This window comes from Polyodon spathula, unplaced genomic scaffold (assembly GCF_017654505.1).
Source record: "Polyodon spathula isolate WHYD16114869_AA unplaced genomic scaffold, ASM1765450v1 scaffolds_1293, whole genome shotgun sequence".
NCBI lineage: Eukaryota > Metazoa > Chordata > Actinopteri > Acipenseriformes > Polyodontidae > Polyodon > Polyodon spathula.
The window spans coordinates 1-20,454 of record NW_024472776.1 but is presented as its reverse complement, the minus strand read 5'-3'; the positions used below and the strand labels follow the sequence as shown (position 1 = coordinate 20,454).

The 20,454-nt window shown below is 42.6% G+C and overlaps 3 protein-coding genes across 5 annotated transcripts; 1 reads left to right on the top strand and 2 right to left on the bottom strand.

The window, feature by feature from the left end:
* The first annotated feature begins 728 nt into the window (after nucleotides 1-728).
* On the top strand, nucleotides 729-4,380 carry LOC121309495 (zinc finger protein 530-like). 3 transcript variants are annotated; one of them, XM_041242457.1, is made up of 3 exons: nucleotides 729-860; nucleotides 2,461-2,905; nucleotides 3,287-4,380. In XM_041242457.1, exons 2-3 carry the CDS (start codon nucleotides 2,506-2,508, stop codon nucleotides 3,700-3,702), a joined length of 816 nt encoding a protein of 271 aa, XP_041098391.1. In that variant the 5' UTR covers nucleotides 729-860; nucleotides 2,461-2,505; the 3' UTR covers nucleotides 3,703-4,380. The 3 variants fall into 3 exon arrangements, with proteins under 3 accessions (XP_041098391.1, XP_041098390.1, XP_041098389.1); XM_041242456.1 differs by having other exon boundaries at nucleotides 729-864; XM_041242455.1 differs by having other exon boundaries at nucleotides 729-864; nucleotides 2,457-2,905.
* Nucleotides 4,381-4,556: 176 nt separating this feature from the next.
* panx3 (pannexin 3) lies at nucleotides 4,557-10,834 on the bottom strand. Its single transcript, XM_041242452.1, has 6 exons — nucleotides 10,769-10,834; nucleotides 9,498-9,681; nucleotides 8,070-8,212; nucleotides 7,408-7,622; nucleotides 6,491-7,224; nucleotides 4,557-6,049 (listed from the first exon to the last, which is right to left on the bottom strand). The coding sequence occupies exons 2-6, from the start codon at nucleotides 9,679-9,681 to the stop codon at nucleotides 5,988-5,990; spliced, it is 1,338 nt and encodes a 445-aa protein (XP_041098386.1). The 5' UTR covers nucleotides 10,769-10,834; the 3' UTR covers nucleotides 4,557-5,987.
* Nucleotides 10,835-13,053: 2,219 nt separating this feature from the next.
* Nucleotides 13,054-20,265, bottom strand: pknox2 (pbx/knotted 1 homeobox 2). Its single transcript, XM_041242454.1, has 6 exons — nucleotides 20,093-20,265; nucleotides 19,762-19,859; nucleotides 18,063-18,182; nucleotides 16,773-16,849; nucleotides 15,659-15,837; nucleotides 13,054-14,491 (listed from the first exon to the last, which is right to left on the bottom strand). The coding sequence occupies exons 1-6, from the start codon at nucleotides 20,226-20,228 to the stop codon at nucleotides 14,229-14,231; spliced, it is 873 nt and encodes a 290-aa protein (XP_041098388.1). The 5' UTR covers nucleotides 20,229-20,265; the 3' UTR covers nucleotides 13,054-14,228.
* Nucleotides 20,266-20,454: the final 189 nt, after the last annotated feature.

Sequence of the window (20,454 nt, the reverse complement as noted above, 5' to 3'; positions counted from 1 at the left end):
AGCCTGAGCAAAGCTGGCATTTCTATAAAGAAGTCAGTCTAAACGTGACCACTTAGCAGCAAGAGTACCACACACACTGTTTGCAGGGGGGAGAACTTACTACCCCAAAGGGTTAACAGTATCATTAGCTAATGGAATTTGCCAGGCAATCTTAGAATGAGCCCAAGATCTCACTTTTAACAGTAACACACAAACAGTATACAAACAGTACAAAATAAATACATGAAAGCTGTAAGTATTAGTAAAAACTACACAAAAAAACCATCCAAAAGTATAATACATAACTGCAATATATAATACAATGGTTGCAGACAGAGCTGCTGTCTAAGTGAGCAATGTAGTGTAGAAGGCATCACAAACCCCCCCTAACCAGAAGCAAGCATGACTGCATTATGTCTACACAGTAATATAACACAACTGCCCCAAAACCGTGTGGCTCTGGTGCTGTACCCTGATGGAAACGGGACTGTCAGCTGGTCAGATCTGCTGGTGTCGTCTTAACTCCTGGCTAATCTTCAACTCACCCAGTATTTAATAAATCTAACTTTTCCAGCAAAGGAATGTGTCCCACTGCAAATTCGCTGTTGGTCGGGTTACTTGGCGCCGTTCAAAAAACGTCGCCAGTTATTGGCTAGTTATGAAGAATTAACGAGACAGACTGGATGGTTACCCTCTTACTCGCTTAGGAGGGCGGGACTTAGAACACTACGACACAAACAGTAACGCCCACACAGGAGAAACAGCCGAGGCAGATCGTCCTCTGATGCAGCGTGTTTGTCTGCAGAATGTGTGTATTTATATCCCCGTTATTTCAGTGACTTTTTTGGATATGTAACCGAGACACAGGCTGTGCGCCGCAGGTGGGTAAGTACCAATTGTACAATACGGAAGATGCAATGAAATAAACCCAATAATTGCTGTTGTTATGTAAAATTAGAAGAAAGCTAGGTTACTTGAAAACGGGGGAAGACATTAGCGGTTGCACATTGTGTGCTTTTTAATTTTGTTTTTTTTTTGCAAACTCACAGGGTACACAACGTGCAGTCTGGAAGGCGTTCTCTATTCTTAGTTGAGAGTGTTTTGTCTCAGCAGAGTGTATCGTATGAAGCGTTGGTGTGTGTGTGTGTGTGTGTGTGTGTGTGTGTGTGTGTGTGTGTGTGTGTGTGTGTGTGTGTGTGTGTGTGTGTGTGTGTGTGTGTGGTAGGGTTGGGGAGTAATAATTTGGTAGGGCAATGTTTAGAAATATATTATTTTTCCTCAAGTAACATTGTAACGACGCGTGTAAAATGAAAGCAGGCTTGAGCTCGAATTCAGCAGTATATTAGCACAGCTCAAATAAACAGTTAATGACCACGACAAAGCAAAACAAAATAAGTAAAACTGAGCTCTCTGCTAAATCCCATTATAGCTGTCACTCGCACTGATACACACCCTAACCCTAACCCGCTCTCCCTTAAAAACCCATTTAATCGTTTCACAGCCAAACCCGGTAAATTTAACTGATGGCACTATTATTATTACAGTGTTTTCGTTATATCTTTTTGTTTATATCACGGTCTGGTTTTACTAGTAGTAACGCCCTTGGTGCTTTTAGTCTACAACCATTGAGATTCAAGTTTGTTTGTGAAATAAGGTATACTATATTAACAATACTACAGTAGTAATTTTTGCCGTGAAACAACTGCATGCTCTTTTAAATCCTTGAAGTCCTTACTTGCATTTAAAAGCGGAATAGAGAACGAGAAAACAAGGGTGCGACATTTTAATAAGTGAACAATCTTTATTAATGTCAATGCAATTACGAATAGTAAATTGTAATGTTAAATTTTGTTGTCGTGCGTTCACAGAATGAGAAAGGGATCCGGACTTGCATATTCGTGGTAATCTATTAAATTGCAGCAAAATTGCTTGTTTTAAAAAAAAAAAAAAACTTCTGAACTAAAATCATTGATTAATGGCCCATCCATTCCTGTAGGCGACAGCAGTAAGCCTCATATATAGCTTACGCAGCAGTATTACGAAGGATATTTAATTTTAGACGTTTCTGGCTGTACAGGTGCTACAGTGACCGATGCAGTAGTAATGCAGAAAAACGCAAACATACGTTCTTATAACTGTGAAGGGGAGATGAAGTACCCCTGGCTTGTTTATCCAGAGGGCAAGATGTACTGTAGTGTGTGTGTGTGTGAAAAGCTGTCCTAGAAACTCGAGATCAGCCCCTGAACTTTTTTAATGTTGATTTTGTACTGTTTTTATAATTCTGTTTTGTACCAGTTAACATTGCCAGCCAGTGAACCATGGAAACGCTCAAGAATTAATTATACTGTCTTCAGTTTGAAATCCATTAGTCATGGTTATAAAACATTTATTTTATTTTAAATACATTAAAAATAATCTATTGAATACAGTCTTGGAATTATCAGAGTACCAGTTCTTAATTTTTGTTCTCTATGCAATTAGTGAAGAAAGAAAACGTTTCTTGTTGATGCAAAGCAAGAGTCAAAGATGGAGCCTGTTCACATCAAAGAGGAGGTAATAGAAGAGGAGTGCTTCGATAGTTCTGTTCCCACGGAGATGCTGCCCGTTCAGGGTGAAGGAGGGCCCCCCGAGCCAGGGTCCCACCCCGCTGGACTGAAACGCGACCCCACTGAACACGACTCTGCCAACTTTGCAGAGGATGTCACTGAACTGGGCTCTGTCCAGGTCATCGAGGAGATTCCTGAGCTGGGGTCTGATCTCTATAAAGAGGAGGACTCGGACGACATGTCCACAGATGATGATGAAGACGACGACACTGTGTCTTTCCTCATGCACAGCCCTCAGGTGGAGGCTGGGCCCGTCCAAATAAGACATTTAACTGAAGACTTGGACAGATCTGTGTCTTCCACTGCTGCAATAGCAGCGTGTAAGTATAACCCAGGGTTAGAGAGACTCCGATCTGCACCCAGTCCTGGGTTTCAGCCCCACCTTCATTTTTATAACATATACAAGGAATGCTGGAACCAGCACTGGGTGCAGGATTACATTACTCAACACCAAAATACGTTTTATTTCTGTATGATTTTGTATGTGGTAAGATCTGTTAAGCTCACAGTAAGAGCTGGAATGGCTTTGCTTTTGCAACACTGATATTCCAAATGATAAAGGAATGCCTGTAACCATGTTGCTTCTAATGCAGTTCTATAGCATCTCCCTAATTCAATATGCTAGTCATTGGGATTTTTCCTAAGAATAGAAGTGAGTTCCTACCTGACCCTCTTTGTATTTCTCCCTTGGGTTGTTTCAGTGATTGCAGACCAGGATTGTACATGTTTCCAGTGCAAAAGGCCAGTTACTGGGAAGCAGTGCAGTCAGAAGGGGGCGAAAAAGAGAGGTCGCTCAAAATATGTGGACATGCTACTGGGAGCGCAGTCAGCAAACACAAGACAGCCTTCACTAGCATCGCAAGAACTGACTTTACCCTCGGAGGGGGCGAAGATTCAGAACTTGAGGAGCGCTCGGCTCTCCCATAGCTGTCGAGAGTGTGGGAAGAGGTTCGGTCGCTTGGACACCCTCACACTGCACCAGCTGGTTCACAAAGTGGAGAGCATGCATGACTGCACCGCATGTGGGAAAAGCCTGGAGAAAGGAACTCTTAAAAAAACCAAAAAAAAAAAAACACCAGTGCAATTAAGCAAGGGAGGCCGGGGACCAGTGCACTGACTGGAGAGTTTGAATGACTCAAAAAATGTTCAGCAGCGCTGGCGTGCCCACAAACCTCATCACTGCACTGAATGCAGGACGGAATTCAGCTCTCCAGAATCTTTAAAAGAGCACCGGAACGTTCACAGAGCAGGGGGACCGACTATCACTGAACTGAATGCAGGGACAGTTTCAACTGGTTGAAAGGGTATCGCAGCACTCTGAGTGGGAGAAGCTCAGGCTTACAAACACCAGCGTATTCACATAGAAAGTACCCCTGATCGGTGAAATGAATGTGTGAAGAACTTTACCTACACAAAGTACAGTTGGTGATGTTGAGACAAGACACAGAGACTATCGCCCGCTTTTGTAGATGACTTCATAATATTCCTATTAAGATCCATGCCGTGGGTGCTGATGTGGCATCACAGATTAGTATCTGTATGTTTTTGTACTTTTTAAATATTAGAGAATGTAGTGTTAATAGCAGAACGATTTAAGTTTGTTGTTAACTAACCTTGTGTCTGGTTAGTTGATACTAAAGGTCATGCTTGGCTGAGAATGGAATTGGTTTCTGTTTTAAGTTTAGAGGCTTTTGGTTTACGCTCTGTGTTCAATTCCCGATGTGTTCATTGTGTAAAGACAAGAGACAGACATTGTTTCTACAACAGCTATTTTAATAAAGTCCAGTGGAGCCTATGTTTTAGCTGTCTGTGTTCATTTTTTGGTGTATTTGCGTTCCTTTTAAAACATATTTATTTTTAATTTTGTATACATTTTCTCTACTTTATAGCCAGCCACATTAGATTTTGATACACTTTTTTGGGGGGGTGGGGGTGCAAAAAAAAAAAAAAAAAAAAAAAAATCCCATTGTCAGAATATAAAACGATTTATTGAAGTGTAAGTTCGTTTTATTTTACACATGCATTCAGCCACACAGTAATTAAGCAGACATGTACAGAGCAAGCTGTTACAGCAATATAAAATATAAAAAAGCAACCCATATATGTTTCTCATGCAGCACACTTATGTACAGATTTTACATACAGGGAATGCACAGTTGAATACAGAGCAACATCACAAACATGTTGTAGAACACCACAGGAAATCTCTTAATCTCTTTTTCAGTGTGCTAGTTCTCCTGCAACACTGCATGTAATGTTTGACAAGATTAGTAAAATAAACAAGGACCTACCCTCTGCGGTCTTGAGGCCAGGTTATTTACTTTACATGAAACCACAAAAACATAAAATATGAGGCCAATATTTGGGACCCTGAAATCTTGAATGTTCAGTAGTCTGGACGTGTGGATCGAGGGCTCTGCCTGATGGCAGCGCGGGCAATTTCAAATGAGAAATGTTCGGTATGCTGAATAAAAAAGGCAGGAGGATATTTAAAAATAAATAAATAATACTCAAATAAGTTAATTCAGCCTTTGTTTTTTCCTTCTTCATATTAGCCAAAAACAATAAATACTGCACGAGTTGTATTTTGAATTTGTGGTTCTGCAATCTCTTGAAAACTTCGTAAACTGAACAATATGTCGGTACTTCAGTGTGAAGTATGCCTCTCATCCAATTAGCACCAGTAGAATAGAATAATTCCTGAATCTCTTCCCACCCCTTTCTCAATGATGTGACCCACCCCAATCTGTCAGTTCTTCAGTGGGGCTCTGTCCAATGTACCATGCTTCCAAATATCCTGATGCACCTGGATTGCCACAGACCAGGATGTGAGCAACACCAGCGATAGATCCCCTTTTGTTTGGTCCGAATGACTCAACTGGTCCTGGTATCAAATCAATCAACCGTCTACATTGCTTACTTCAATTCTTTTTAAATTAAGGTCAATCGTATGGTCTGCTTTGAAAGCTAAATACATTCTTTGTGTTGATTTAAACATTACTAAATTATATTTTGCATGCTAGCCAGACACAGATATGCAATGCAATCTAGTTTTGAAACCCCATCTTAGGTATTACATACTTTAATTTCAAGATTAATGACTATTTTTAAGGGAAAGTCAAATCTTAATTTTCTGCACACCCCCTACAACGTTAAATTTTGGGATTTGTATGAGAGTAATTTAAAATGAGCTGCTCACATAATATGCCATTACATCAATAGAAGAATGTGTGCTTTTCACTTTGGGAATGTTTATGGTACAGTCCACCTGAACAGTGGAAACATGGTATTGGTGACTTTCTTTGGCACCCCCTGTCCAATTGGCTCCCTCCAGCTCCACCCCTGTTCCCTGAGCTCCTTACATCGCAACCCTGCCGGCTCAGTCCCAGTGTTGAAGGCTCTTTAGGCATAACTACATGACGGCATCTCCTTCAACTCAGGGCACCCCTGCTGATTAGAGAACTCTGTGGAAAGACAGAGAGTGGTGTTAGGGGTGTGTAGACCACGTGGATTTGACTCTACAGTACCTTCTTTAGGATTTCTGCAATTAAATTAATCCCTAAACCATTTTGAGTCCTGGTATAATTACATATATGTGTTGTACAGGTCAAGCTATATATTATATAATGTTGAATGAATGCTTATTGTTTCAAACAACAAAATACACGAAGCTTTTAAAAGATTAAAGACGTCACCTCTAGGGATCTTAAAGGAACCAATGTGCAATATTGGTAACTGCTGGACGCATTAGAAACAGAAAAAAAAAAAAAACTAAAGTTAAAGAAAGGGATTAAAGAAAGAATTTTCCTTTTTGATAATTTTCTGCACATCCCAAATAATAACGACCAAAATAGCTACTAGGAGAAGGCGTTTTATTACGTAAAGAAGTATACAGAGACTAGTACCCAGGTTCTCTGGTGGGGGTTCCTGCTTCTTCAGAGTCTTACTGTTCCCTTCCATCCCGGCCAGCACGCCCATCATATCCACCAGGGTGTGTTCTCCTTCCTCCAGCGCCTCTCTCGCCTCCTCCGCTCTCTCCTCCCTCTCCTCCCTCTCCTCATTCTCCTCCTCCTCTCCATTGCTCCCGCTCCTGGGAATCGTCTTTCGGAGTTTGCCCCGCGGGCCCCTCAGGGTGCACACGGCACGGAGCCGCCCGTAGGAACGCAGCTGGGAGACGTTAGCGCTAAGGAAGAGCAGTATAACGTTGAGGTCGTTGATGGGGCAGCCCAGGTTCGGCCCCAGGCCCAGGGCAGGAAGCACCTCGTAGACAGACAGGAAGCGGCGGTCCCAGCAGAAGAGGCGAAGCAGACCGAAGAAGATCAAGGGACCCAGGAGAAGGTAGACGGCTCCGTTGGCCACACTGATGATCTGGAAGACCAGCAGGCCGGTGAGCTTGCACTGGATCAGCTCAGGAACCCAGGGCTCGTCTCGCAGGAGGCCGGTCTTGACAAAGCAGCTGAACTCGTCCTGCAGGAAGGCAGACAGGTGGAAATAGACGAGGTAGAGGCAGGCAGCGGAGATGAAGAGCAGCAGCAGGAAACTGCGCAGGAACAACATGCACACCAGGAAGTAGGAGGTTTTTTTGGCCTGCAGGTAGCGCTCCAGCAAGGGGAACTCAAAGTAACGTTCTTGCTTCGCCCTGCATGTGGGAAAGAAAAAAGCTGATTAGCAATAGGCAGAGGAAAATCACTTCTGCGTCAAATTACCTTTGCTTCTAACAGCATCTCTGCATGGAATGTTTTGCACAAGAGGCCCTTGCGTGGGTTCCCCTCCCTTCTCCCTTCCTCCTCCCCTCACCCCAGCTGACAGAGCACAGCCCTACCTCTGCAGCTCAGCTGCGAAGCCGGCAGGATCAGGACTGTTCTGCTGCAGCTCTAGGATGGACTGTGCCAGGCGCACCGAGCGGTTGTAGGATTTATCGAGCTCATCAATGATGAAGAGCAGGTCAGCCCCCAGACATGGCATTACCAGCAATCGCCAGAGCAGAGCGGGGGTGTACATCATCACTGCCATCACCAGCAGGGAGTAGGGAAACATCTAAAGAGATGGGGGGGTGGGGTCAGAGGGAAGGAGAGGCATGCCATCACCATTACCAGCAGGGAATATTGGGAATATCTAAGAGAGTGAAGAGTTAGCGAGAGGCACACCATCAATGGCTTTAACAACAGGGAATATACTGTAACGTCTAGATAACATTAAATAATAGGGATGTAACAGTAATAGAGCCTAGGTATTTCATCACTGACGGGATGATATCAGTTGGTCAAATTGATATTTATTTAATTGCTGTAGCCGTTTACATGACAATTCGAAATGCTTTTCGTTGCAAGTTGCACAATTTCATAGGCAAGTGGAAACGTAGGTTACAGAAATGATTTGGCATGTTATTTTAAGAAATCCATTTCTCGCACAGTACCTGCATTTAAGCTGCTTCTTATTGATTCGCTTTAACTTAACAACTCAAGAAGGGCAGGTGTCTCGTACCTTGTGCACCCACAGCGATTGCTCCTCGAAGTTGCCGTCACTGTCAAACTCATGGTGCATCAGTGAGTCCCAGCAGTAGGTATCCACGTAGCCTGCCTGCTTTGACGTGAAGTTGTGTGGGGGGAAACAGGTGATCTGAGGACCTGGACAGACACATTGTAGCTATTGCAGCTAAAATCACTGTTTATTGGAGAGTATACCTATAGTAAGATTTTTTATCTAGCAACGTTTTTATCTAGGAAAGGGAAATCTGAATCTCCTGTGCACATCCCAAAGGTTACGCAGAGCAAATGACTTGCTACCCCTCTTAGCCGGGTTCAGCTAAAGTCATGACTCGAATTCTGATAATTATGTCAGAAGACCGTTAGTAATGTTGGATAAAGCCAAGTATATTATTCAAGATCCAATCTGCATTAGCACTCACTGGGTGATCCAACTTCTCAACCCAAATAAACATCAGATACATCCTTTTTTAAATCCTGGTAGCTTACTTAGGGAGGTTCTTTCGCTCCTTGGAGCCTGAACTCCAGCAATGTCCTAACATGAGGCTGTGCTTAGAAACGTACTATGCACAGACATGTACTTAAAAGCAGGCTTTTCTGCCAAATCATTTTACTCAAACCATAATTTACTGCAAACTGAGACGTGCATGTGTCTGAAATCCCAAACCAGCTGTTATTATAAAAACCGGCTGTGGTGCAAACTTGTAGCTAAACCTACTTCGTACTTTTCCCTTCTTAAGCCAGTTTGATTTTGTACTTTTCCCATAAGACTTAACACTCAGCCAATCCAGTCCTTTGAGGCTATAAACAGTTCGTTTTTTTTAACTCCACGTCTTATAAATATATTGTCTGCGCAGAGATGAGGGCACTTCAATAACAACGAAACGAAAGACTACTGGAATATTTCAACTTGTCCAATACTGGTACACCTGGTTGTGTGGATAAGTTTCTTTTAAAGCGGTTTAGTATCTTGTGATCGAGTATTCTATGTGATAAGCTATAGTTATTATAATACCAGCCTAATGCTGGAAAATCCTAACATAGACTGATACAGCATCGAATTTGGAAACAGGCTGGTTTGGAAGCAGCACGAAACTAGTAATCTCTGGCCAGACAGCAGACGATTCCCTGGCGTTTGTTTGTACTGGAGTGCTACAGTAATTGATTGTCCTGGTTATTAACCAGTAGCCTTTCTATTATTATACGCCTTTGCCCAGTCTCAGCTCAGAAGCTGACCACCAGCCACGCCACAGGACAGAGACGAAACAGACGCATTTATGCAATTAGACTGTGGTGACAGGCGGATCCCAGGGTGATTAGCCGCAGTTATAATGATCTTCTAACCTCCTACCATAGCCGGCTAGAACCAGGCGCTGCAGTGCACACACGTTTAACCCATGATTGGCTGGGCTACCGGCACACTCACCGAAGGAGACTTCTCTCGCGAAGGCCATGGACACAAGCAGCAGGGGCAGCCCCACGGACACGAACTTGATGATCCGGTCGAGGGGCAGTTCCAGAGCCAGTGCCTTGAGCCTTGAGTCCCCGCTCCCCTCCGGGATCAAAGAGTCCGACAGCATGTACTGCGCTGCAGAGTGAGCGATCGACATCTAGACAGCCGGGGAGAGAGTGGATAAAAAAAACAAACAAACATGCAGACAATGTCAAAATGATTTAGGATGTGTCTGTTAGTAGAAGGGGTTTCTTTTTCAGATTTTAGGACTCAGTGTTTAACTCTTTCAGAACTATGTTCTGAAATGCCTCCTTAACTAATGTCATGGTTTCAGTGTGGAATTAAAATACACGTCATGGATTAATTTGTATTTTAAATGCAACAAAACTGAAAGTCAAACACAATCAGCACAACACTTTGTTAATGTTGACGGTCAGTGGTGGTCACTCCGGCTCCTGGTCTTTGTTCCAACCCTGTTCTAATTTTATCCAATATAATCTCCATTCTGACCCTGAAGTAGTTAATGATCTCATTTTACCAGTTAAACCTGGAGAGGAATTGCCCTCTAGGACCGTGATTGGACACCCCTTATATACATAGCGTGATTCACAAAAGGAGACACCAACTCCAGTGTCGTAATTTCCAGTGTACAACGTATCCCCGTTTTACAGGATTGCACAGTTTGATACATATAGTGATTTAACAGGAATCCCTCTCCCCCCATGTAACATAGCAGAGTCATTGTTGTAAATGTGTCACATCTATTGTCCTATACAGCCCTATAACAGGACTGTATATACATGCAGGGGAGGCACCCTTTGTGAATCATACTGTGTGTGTATCTTTATCTATAAGAAAGACAGATAATACAGAAAATATATACATGCAGAAAGAATTATACAAATGTAAAAAATACAAGAGAAAAATGATTAGGTATATTCATTGATCTTTAAGCACTTTTTAAGGTGCTGGCAAAAAAAATAAAAAATAACATGTGTGCACAAATCTCAGTAGCTAAAAATCCCCCCCCCCCAGAGATGCTAAAAAAAAATCTTTAAACTTAATATGCGTTAGTCCAATCTTTTTCTTTTTTTTTTTTTTTTTTATCTATCACAAAAAATATTTTAAAAAAATTAAAAAATGAGAATGGATGAGCTAGGAAAACCGGCTCACGTCAAGACACGTAAAGAAAGCGTCCAAGTTAGAAAGACAGAAGGAGACGGAGACGCAGGAGACGGGCATACCTCGTTGTCCTTGTCTAAAGCAGCAGCAGCAGAATCCCAATCCAGCTATGAAGAAAAGTAACTGAAATAGTTCTGGCAAGGTCCTTATGTAGAGTGGGGCAGCCCTCCCCAAATGACAGGCTGTGTTGGGCCGGGCCTGTGGATAATTAGAGAGGGGTCCCTCTCTGTCAGGAGCTGAAATAGACGGCTAGCTGACCAGTAAACCTGGGGATGCCACGGGTAACAGAGGGACCACAGCAATGTTCCCCTCTGCAGCAACGCCCACCAACTTCAAAAGAGAGCGCTCGTGGCTTTACCGTTGCCTGTAATCCAGGCTCCTATTTATAAACGGTGGCTCGAACCATGGGGAAAGCAGGAGTAGAGATTTGCTCTGACAATTACAGCTGTGCGACCGCAGCTATTTGTGCATGGCTGTGCTGTGTGTTTGTGAGTGTGTGTATGTGTTGGTTTGAGATCCACTTTGCTGGTGGTTTCAGCATCTCCACCCTTCCAGGGTTGAGCGCCCAGCCAGCCTGACACACACTGGTTTCTTGGTTTTAATTCCCTTTTTTGTCTTACATCTACATGATCCCTGCGCAGAAAGTACATTCTTTAGTATACTTAAAGAGAGTCGGGACTCTGTTACTCAGAGAGGAATAGATTTTCTTTGCTGGGTTGTACTAGGAGACAGTTCAAATATTGGACTTGATTATACATCATGTCACAATCCCAAGGCCTTAACCAAGAAGAGCTGGAGGAGCAGAAATGACACAAATATTATAGGTATTAAATAAATCTGTTCATTAATGTGTTGATTTCAAAACAAGACTGTTTACAACCTTGACAGGGCAGTAACAATGTCAGCTCCCTGGATGAGAGAAAAATTTGCTTCCAATCATCTTTTAAGAAACACTCAACACTGAAGATAATTGCCATTGACTGGTACTCAGTTGTCATGGTGACGGAATGGCAGTTTGTCTCGTTTTGAAATCAACACATTAATGAGCGGATGTATTTCATATCTGCAGGTAAACACTTTCTGAAGGCAATTCCATGAGCACGACTATCAGCACACCCCCTAAGAAAAAGACATCTCATTAAATTCACATTTTAGTCCAGCTTAAAGGGGAGATGCTGAATTTCTCTAGAGAACTCAACAGTAAATGGCTCTGTTTCTTGTGATGTGGTATTTTAAGTCATCATGGAGATCAAAATCAAAACAGGGGTGTCCATGGGACTCGATGGATACCTCTTAATAACTAGGTGTGGTCTCCATTGTATTCACATTGCTGTGAATTAAGCGGTGTTTCCCAAAGTCCCCGAAGTCTGTAGAGGTTCCTGTTTCTGTCACAACCAGGACTTCAATAGAACCAGAGACAGGATATCCTGCAGGACTGCCCTTGATTGAAAAGCACGTACAGTAGCAGCTTTTTATATGCAGGGGTCTACTTTAACGCACTCCAGGTGGTTCTAAATGTAGCCATGTCTTTAACTCTATATTAACCTGCTGTGTTACAGTATTCAAACCACTAGAGAGAGAGAGACAGCATGTGTGTTTGAGGTACTTCTGGGGTTTTGATGCCGTGGTAACTACACTCACTTATTTCTATTTAAATATATTAATGCATTTGTGATGTCATTTACACACACAGTTAATGATGTAACGATCTACCATTTGTTTTTATTCAAACCTTCAAGTTTCACGGTATTGAGTCAATGTATTTTCCTTTATTCTTTTATATTAACCAACGTTGGGTAGTTGGCTCTTGAGCAAAAAGAACACAACCCAGGGGAGTGACGAGCGTGCGAATGCTGCGATACTGGCGATTGGTGTTTATACCACTCTCACCCAAACTTAAGACAACAATCTCTGACCCACTTCGGGGCTTTAAAACGACAAGCTGAGGAGCTTAAAAAGATTCCAAAATCGGAGAAAATGTATCCAATCACAGCAGACCCTCAGCTGACACCACACCCTCTCCACTCCAGAAGTCACATCCTCTGATGGTAACTAGCCTGGACAGTACAGCAGATTCAGAGCAGGCTGACTGAAGATAAACTAAACCAAGTCTTTCCGATTGTGCTTTTCAAAGAGTAATTCAATGCAAGATAATCTTAGGCTTCCAATAAACCTGTTTTAAACCAACTGGTTTATCTTTTTTTTTTTTTTTTAATAATTAAAATGCATTCTATTAAAACACAACAGATTATGTCAACAATGTGTACAAATAAAAAAAAATAATACGCATTCCTTATCCCCCCCCCCCCATCTGTTGAAAAAAAGAAAGAATTAAAATAAGAGCAAGCGCAGAGAGAAATGGGACAAATGGAAGGCAGAATTCACAATGAACATTCAAGAATGGAGAATATAGCTGTCAGGTCTTTAAAAAAAAAAAAAAAAGGGATAAGCACATCGAAAACAGATGCTTTCGTCGTTTAGTGAAGGCAGGCAGAACATTCCTTCACAGGTTGTAGATTGTTCTAGCAGAAAGGGAGAACATTTATATTGTCTCTGACGTTCCCATCCTCTCCCTCCAGCTTCAAGTTCCATCAGTTTTTCTTTTCACATCTTTATTATTATCCAGCACAAAAAAAAAAAAAAAAAAAACTTCCGGGCAAAATCATCCTGCATTTGAAATCCTTACTGCAGGATGAATGGTGTGGAACAAAATGTTTTTCAAATCATGGTTCGATCCTTTTCCGTTGTCATGAATCGAAGAAAGGTGCCGAAAGCTCAGGGTTCAGGCAGGCTGATGCTTATCTTGATGCTATGTCCTCCCAGCAGCACGCAATTGTCCTTTCCTTTTCCGTATATATTAAGAACTAGAATTGGATTCATATAAAAGGGCAGCAGATCAAAATGCAGAACAATTTCAGATGGATACATCTATAGCCCATATAAAGGTAGTGTGTGAAAACAAACAAGTCTTGCCTGTGAGTCCTGTACTGCGTACAAGAGTATTTTCAATTGACCTAAATACTGCCATGGTTTACATTATTAAAAGGAATGGACTTTGAGACAGCATCTCCAACAGTGGGACTGAAGTGTCTTTTTGTCTGCAATAGTAAATAACAGTAAGTAAAATGTCCTGATTTAATTTTTAAAACAGAGGAGCTATTCTGATCCATCACTGTTTAGACAAATCAATTTGTCTTATAAAAATAACACCATTTAATAATAAACAGACCGCACTAGTTCTTTACTTTAGCTTAAATGTCCTGTCTGGAATCATTTGTGTTGACTGTTTTTATTTAAAGGAAAATCTCTTCAAAAACCAAATATATATTACATTATGTGCTGTAGGGTCATCTTTAAGATTTTTATTCTATTTCTATTGGGTTTTTTTTTTTTTGTAATTTGTCTGTTAAAATCAGATTTGTTTTTTTTTTTTAAATCCAGATAAGATTGTTTTGCAGCAGGGTTGTAGCGTGATGGTGTGACCCCAGCCTTGCCCCCTGGCTCCTGTCTCTTTCTCCTCCTTCACTCCAGGGAGTCGCTGTGCTCCAAGCCCAGCTCTCCCACGTCAGTGGTGTGCAGCCGCTGCCCTCCCTCCTCCTCCTCCTCCTCCTCCTCCTCCTCCTCTTCCATCTCCTCTTCTTCATCCTCCTCTTCCTCCTCATCCTCCTCTTCCTCCTCTGTGCCGTCGAGTGAGTCCTCCCCACCCCCTCCCAGCATGGCCTGCTGCATAGCAAGGGTGGCTGAATCCGAGGACAGGGGTTGCAGCCTGTCCATCACCAAAGACCCTGAGAGAGACACAGAGAGAGGGGTTAGAACAAGGGCAACAGACAGTGCTGTGTGACCCCTGTCGGAAGCTCTAGAACGGCACCTGCAGTGGAGCTCCGCTGCACAGCGGTTACGATGCTTGTTTGTGGCGTGTGTTGTGGCCAGTTATTTAAACAGCGGTAGCAATACGTGGGGACGGGTAACACTGTATTTTTTTGGAAGCTCGCTGCTTGCTCTTTAAAAGGGGTACGGTGTAACGGGCAGTGTTCTGTGATGCACAGCCAGTATGGATTCGGACCCCTGTCTGTTAGATGAGGTTCAAGCTCCGTCACCACAAATGCAGGCTGGCTTTTTTGCACAGTGGTTAGGATGCTCCTGGTCAACCTTTTGCACCCTGCACTAGCGTTCCTTTATTAATGAGAACAGTAGCTGAATACCCCATGATAAATGTACTCAGAATGCTGTTAATCTGAATACTATCTGCTTACATTATTAATGTATAGCACTCTAAACACTACACCTGTGTATGCTAGCCTCTTGTAAGATGTTTTCCCTACAGAGTTTTCCCTAAAACTACTACTAACGTATGACACTACAGACTATGCAAGTACTGGTGCAGTTTGCTAAGGGGTTGCTCATACCATCTTGTAGCCCTGCCAGGACAGACCACAGCTAGGGAATCACAGTACAGCCACAAATTGTAATGTGAAGCTATAAAGTACACTCCAAGCTAAATATAAAAATGTTTTAAAGACACTTGTACCCAGTCATTAGTGGTCCCGTTGCATTTTTTTGTGGCTTAAACTGTGCAGTACAGTAAACATAAGTTGCTTTTTATTAACTTTTCTGATTCTGAGCATGTGCTAGCCTTTCTCGGCGTGATCTCGGAAATCCGGCAGAGGGGGGGCATGTAATTTACATATTTCTTAAGTAATAAATAAAAGGCAGTTAGGACAAAAATATGCGAGACCAGCAACCTGACATTGATTTGGACCCATCAGCAGAAAGCATTCAACAATAGTGCAGAATGTCTTCTGCTGTCTCCAGCGCTGTGTGCTCAGTCAGAAGGACTGAGAACACTAAGCATTCAAACTATGAACTGGAACAGCACGCTCAAAGCGTTCATAGTGGGATTTGGGGGGGGCGCAGCTAAAGAGAGTCTGTTAGCAGGACAGCGGAGTGCTTACCATCGGCGTTGTTGCCAGAGTGCGCCCCTTGTGGCTGGAGGACCCCCGCTACTATGGAGTCCGGCCAGAATCGCTGGGTGGGCCGGTGCTGTGACTTCATCTTCTTGGCTTTGGGGGCGGGGTCAGGGTTACTGGCGTCCAGCATGGGCTGCAAGATCCGCCTCCTCGCGTTAATGAACCTGCGTGGAGAGGACACGGTGGGGGGGGGGCGGCGTTAGAGCAGGTGCACACCATCAATACAATCAGCATGCACCCTACATCATCACAATAGATAGAGAGAGACTGTGCCTGCTCTAAGATCCCAGAGTGTTATTTAAGACTTCAGTGATTTCGGTTTTCAGTGTCAGCTGAATCAGACACACACCTTGTCTACAGGTAATTTACTGTTCAATGAAGGCTCTCTGCTATGCAATGGATCCTCAGGACTGCTTTCTCAGTACTTAAAATTTGCTGGATCTCAAATGCTAAGTACTAAGGGAGCTATTTTCAAATAGATGATTTTGAGCAAATTTGATCATTTTCTAAAGGATACATTTGCTTTGCTTTTGTATCACAAATGTCCTGATTAAGCAAATATGCACTCAATTGTATTTGTTATTTAAGTTCCAGAACTTTATTAGAAGAGATTTACTTGGGGATGTTTTCAGAAAATGTCACTTTAAAAAGAAAAAAAAAAAAAAAAAAAAAAAAAAAAAAAAAAACAAATGCAATATGTTTTGTGGATACAGCATAACCTCTTCTGCAGACATCTATCAAACTGGAAAACAAACTTGTAAGAACCTTGCTTTACCAGCAGGGGGAGCCCAATAACTGCAGATACCATATCTGTGCAGTCAACCCATTCACATACACCCAAGATGTCTTGCTTACACCCCTTACTCATCCTCAGTGATCAATGATAAAAGTAAAGGCTAACATTTCAAAGCATATAAGTTGCGACTGAAACATGCATACATATGTATTTCTTAACTGTTATTTTCCCATAGGGTTGTTGTTGGCATTCTTTTATACTAACACAGTTACAATGGTTACTACACAAACTGACACTTTGAAAACACGACTACGTACTCCTTAAAAAGACTCCTAACCATCCCAGCTCCGCCCCAGGACTCACCAGTTGTTGACCTGCAGTAAAGTTAGGTTGGTCTGCCCTGCGATTTGTCGCTTCTCATCCTCCGTGGGGTACGGGTGCTGCAGAGGGACAAAACAGTCAAGATTACGGCAGCTGTTTCTCCTCAGACCCCTTGAGGATAAGAAAAGGCTGCCTCACTTAGATCACATCTGAGACATCATAGCCAAGAGGCTCAGAGTGAGGGCGAGGATAAATCCATATTAATGGGGTACAGTAACTCATCTCTGCCTGTCTGCTTTTATTCTGTTCAAACACTGTCCCTAAAATAAAATACTCATCCAAAGCACGCACTGTAAGCTCCATTTTCAAATTTAAATCAGACACAAGGCTGGTATCACCACCATTATTCTTGGCTCGTTAATGCAGTGTCTGCTATAATTCTACAATAACTTCCCTTGTTATTTATCTGCCTTCTGCACAAACTGAATATGTATCGCTCATAATATTCTTTAGAGATGAGAATGGAGTATATGGGGAATGCACAGCCACTAACTGGAGGCTGCTGTTTCTCTTTAAGGATCCCAGTGTTGCTCATTAAGGTTGCTGCCATTAGCTATCCTCCACCCCCCTCAACGCACACACAAGTCCTCTTCAGACTCCAAACTGCATACATCTTTTTAAATAGGTACCCAAGGTATTTTAAAAGTGCACTGCACACAGTCTTGCAGAATGTAATACTAAAATGCATCTCCTTGGTGACCGCTAACTGCTACACTACATTCCTTAGCTGTTTAGTGTTCTGTGTACTGTTAGGCAGAGAACAAGAAGGGAACACTCTCTATTGACAGTTCACTTTGTTTACATTACTTAAACTCAAATGCTGCCACAGGGAGCAGCCTGGTTTATTGAAACTTGTTCACTGCTTAAATCTGTGAGCCATGTGCAGTATGTCTGCAGCTCCCATATATAACTAAATTAAACTGAAAAATCCAATTTAGTTACTATTATTATTATTATTATTATTATTATTATTATTATTATTATTATTATTATTATTATAATGTGTTAAGTAAGGGAACTGAATTGTTATTTCATGTGAATTAAAGAGTTACTTTTATTGAATGCCAATCTTTGATTCACGTTTTCTTATTCACATTTTTTTTTTTTTACACAATATTTTTCTAATATTTGACGGTTATTCATTAATTAAATCTGCAATCAAACAATAAACCACATCAATAACAGAAAGTATCTAGTGGGGATACTGACCACACCCCTAATCAACATAACCCCACCCACAGGCCCTCCCACACAGTGGCCCCACCCCCCCACCATGAGGTGCTGGAAGAGCCATGATCGCATGATGTTGGTGGCGTGTTTGGGGAGGACTCCTCGCTTGTTCTTTGACTTCTTATCCTCACTGTCCAGAAGGGAAGACAGATCCAGGTTCAGCTGTGGAGAGAGGAAGGGAGCGGGTTTACAATACAGGAGAGCCCGCACCTGGCAGCCTTCGCTTAGAGAGGCCTACATGACAAGGTGATCCGAGTGTGCAACGCTAAGGGATTAAAAAAAAATGAGCCACGCCAGCACACTCTACTCAAGGAACTCGAACCCCTGTTTTGACTCCCAAGTTTTACAGAAAGTGTCACAAAGCTTGACAGTAGTAACTACAGCACACTTCCAACACAGATAAAAACACAAAACGCAGTGACTGTTCATTGCAAAAGCAGATGTAGTGTAAAGCCGAGGGAACACAAAGCCACTTTTTCAGGAACAGCGGCTTGAAACCTGGTTCCAGGAGACCAGGAGACCTAGTTTGAGGAAGCTCTGCTGTGTCAAAACATTCAAAAAGTTCGAAGTCACAAAGTTGTTTTGTGTTCCCTCAGCTTAACACTCAATTAAGCTAAAGTTCTGTAATTATCCATTACTGGGTGGTAAATGGGAAATGCATCAGTCCAGTAATGGGATTAGAGCAGTCAGACTGGGAGTGGGGGGTAGAGAAGAGGGCAGTAGTTTTATATTAATGGTTTAGCTCAAGAAGCTACTTCATTTGGGTGTAGTTCCTTTTTTGTTTTTGTTTTGAAACTGCATGAGCACAGCCATAGTGGTTCCAAACTGCATTTCAGAGTGTGTTTTGGTAAGAAAAAAAAAAAAAAAAAGTCTTAAGGAAAAACAGGAACATTCCAGCATGTCTTCAATTCCTCTGTTGTAACTAATGAATATTTAAAAAAACATACATATTTAAATCAATTCAGACACCAGCCACACATCTTTAAAAATGCTCCCCGCTGCTTATTAAATACTACAAAAAAAAAAAAAAAAAAAAAATAGGCCTCGTCACCATGGCAGCCGTGTGTCACGTGCAAATGAGCCCCCCTCCTACTCCCTCCCAGCACACTCTTGGAGTGCGTGTTCCAGGAAGCAGGCTGAATTAATTGACAGAGTCACGCCGGGGTATCATTGCCGGTGCTTGTCAGGGACATTGCTGCAGGCACACCTCTATTCCCAGCCTGCTTGTATTCCACATCCTTGATCGGTTCTGGGCTATTCACAGAGCCAACTGCTGTCTGTCAAACACAAGATTACCTGAGAGCCATATCGACTGCTTAATAGAGCTGGAACACGCTCTCGCTCTCTCTCGGTCTCCGTCTCTCTCCGTCTCTCTCACTACTGACTGAAATGTTAGTAAGATATATGTCCCCTCGCCGCTTTTGCAAATACAAAACTAGAGCTCCCAGAACCAAGCGGCTCTCTAGCTGAAATGTACAAATTGTATTTCCTGATTAAAGGACGGCTAGCATGTTTTAATTTATAGTCAAAACGATAAATGCCGATTGAGAATCCCTGTAAAAAGTACCTTAGCAGTGCATCTGTCCTAACCAAGGTGATCACGCTCTCCTTCCTCCAGCCTTCAAACTGCAGGCATTGAAGCCTATTTGGTATACCCACCTTTGTAAAAGTTTACAGTAGCAAACCACAGCAGAGTGTATGGATTACAAAGGGAAGCCGCAGTTTGCCACTTAGTGCTCACCTGTGCGTTTTGGATCTGGATGGTTCCCTGGGGGATGGCTTGGGTCAACACCTGCCCCTGTGACGTCACCATAGTAACCGGCTGGTACAGGGTCCCACCTGGAAACGAGAGCAATGCATGTGAGGAGCCGAACTGGGGCATTATTAGGTAAGCACAGGTTTACGGCTCTGCTCAGAAAGAACACATAACGTTTGAATTTAGAGACAGCAACTGCAGCGACTGCTCTGCACACGCCCGAGTGAGAAGGAGAAGCTGGGCTTGCTGTGCACAATGGGTCACTAGGTGCTTAATGGTTATCACAGGCTGCTGTCTGGAGCCCTGGCTTCCATACCTGACACCACCTGTGAGGAGCTGATGGTCGTCATGGCGACATTGCCCTGCTGCAGCGTGCTCGCCGGGACAATGATTCCCGAGGGATTGAGCGCACTGGAGATGGTCGTCATGGAAGGGGTGGAGCTCTGGTGCATGTCCTGGACAGACAGACAAAAAGACAGAAAGTGAGCGTCACAGCCAAGGTACAGTCCAGGATAAATGCAAGGAATATTGAAATCAACTTGAACCTGTGAACTTCAATATATAATTATATATATATATATATATATATATATATATATATATATATATATATATATATAAAATTCAAATCACTGATCTGAACACCCTTTAGTAAAGGACAGATGCGCCGTTTCAAAC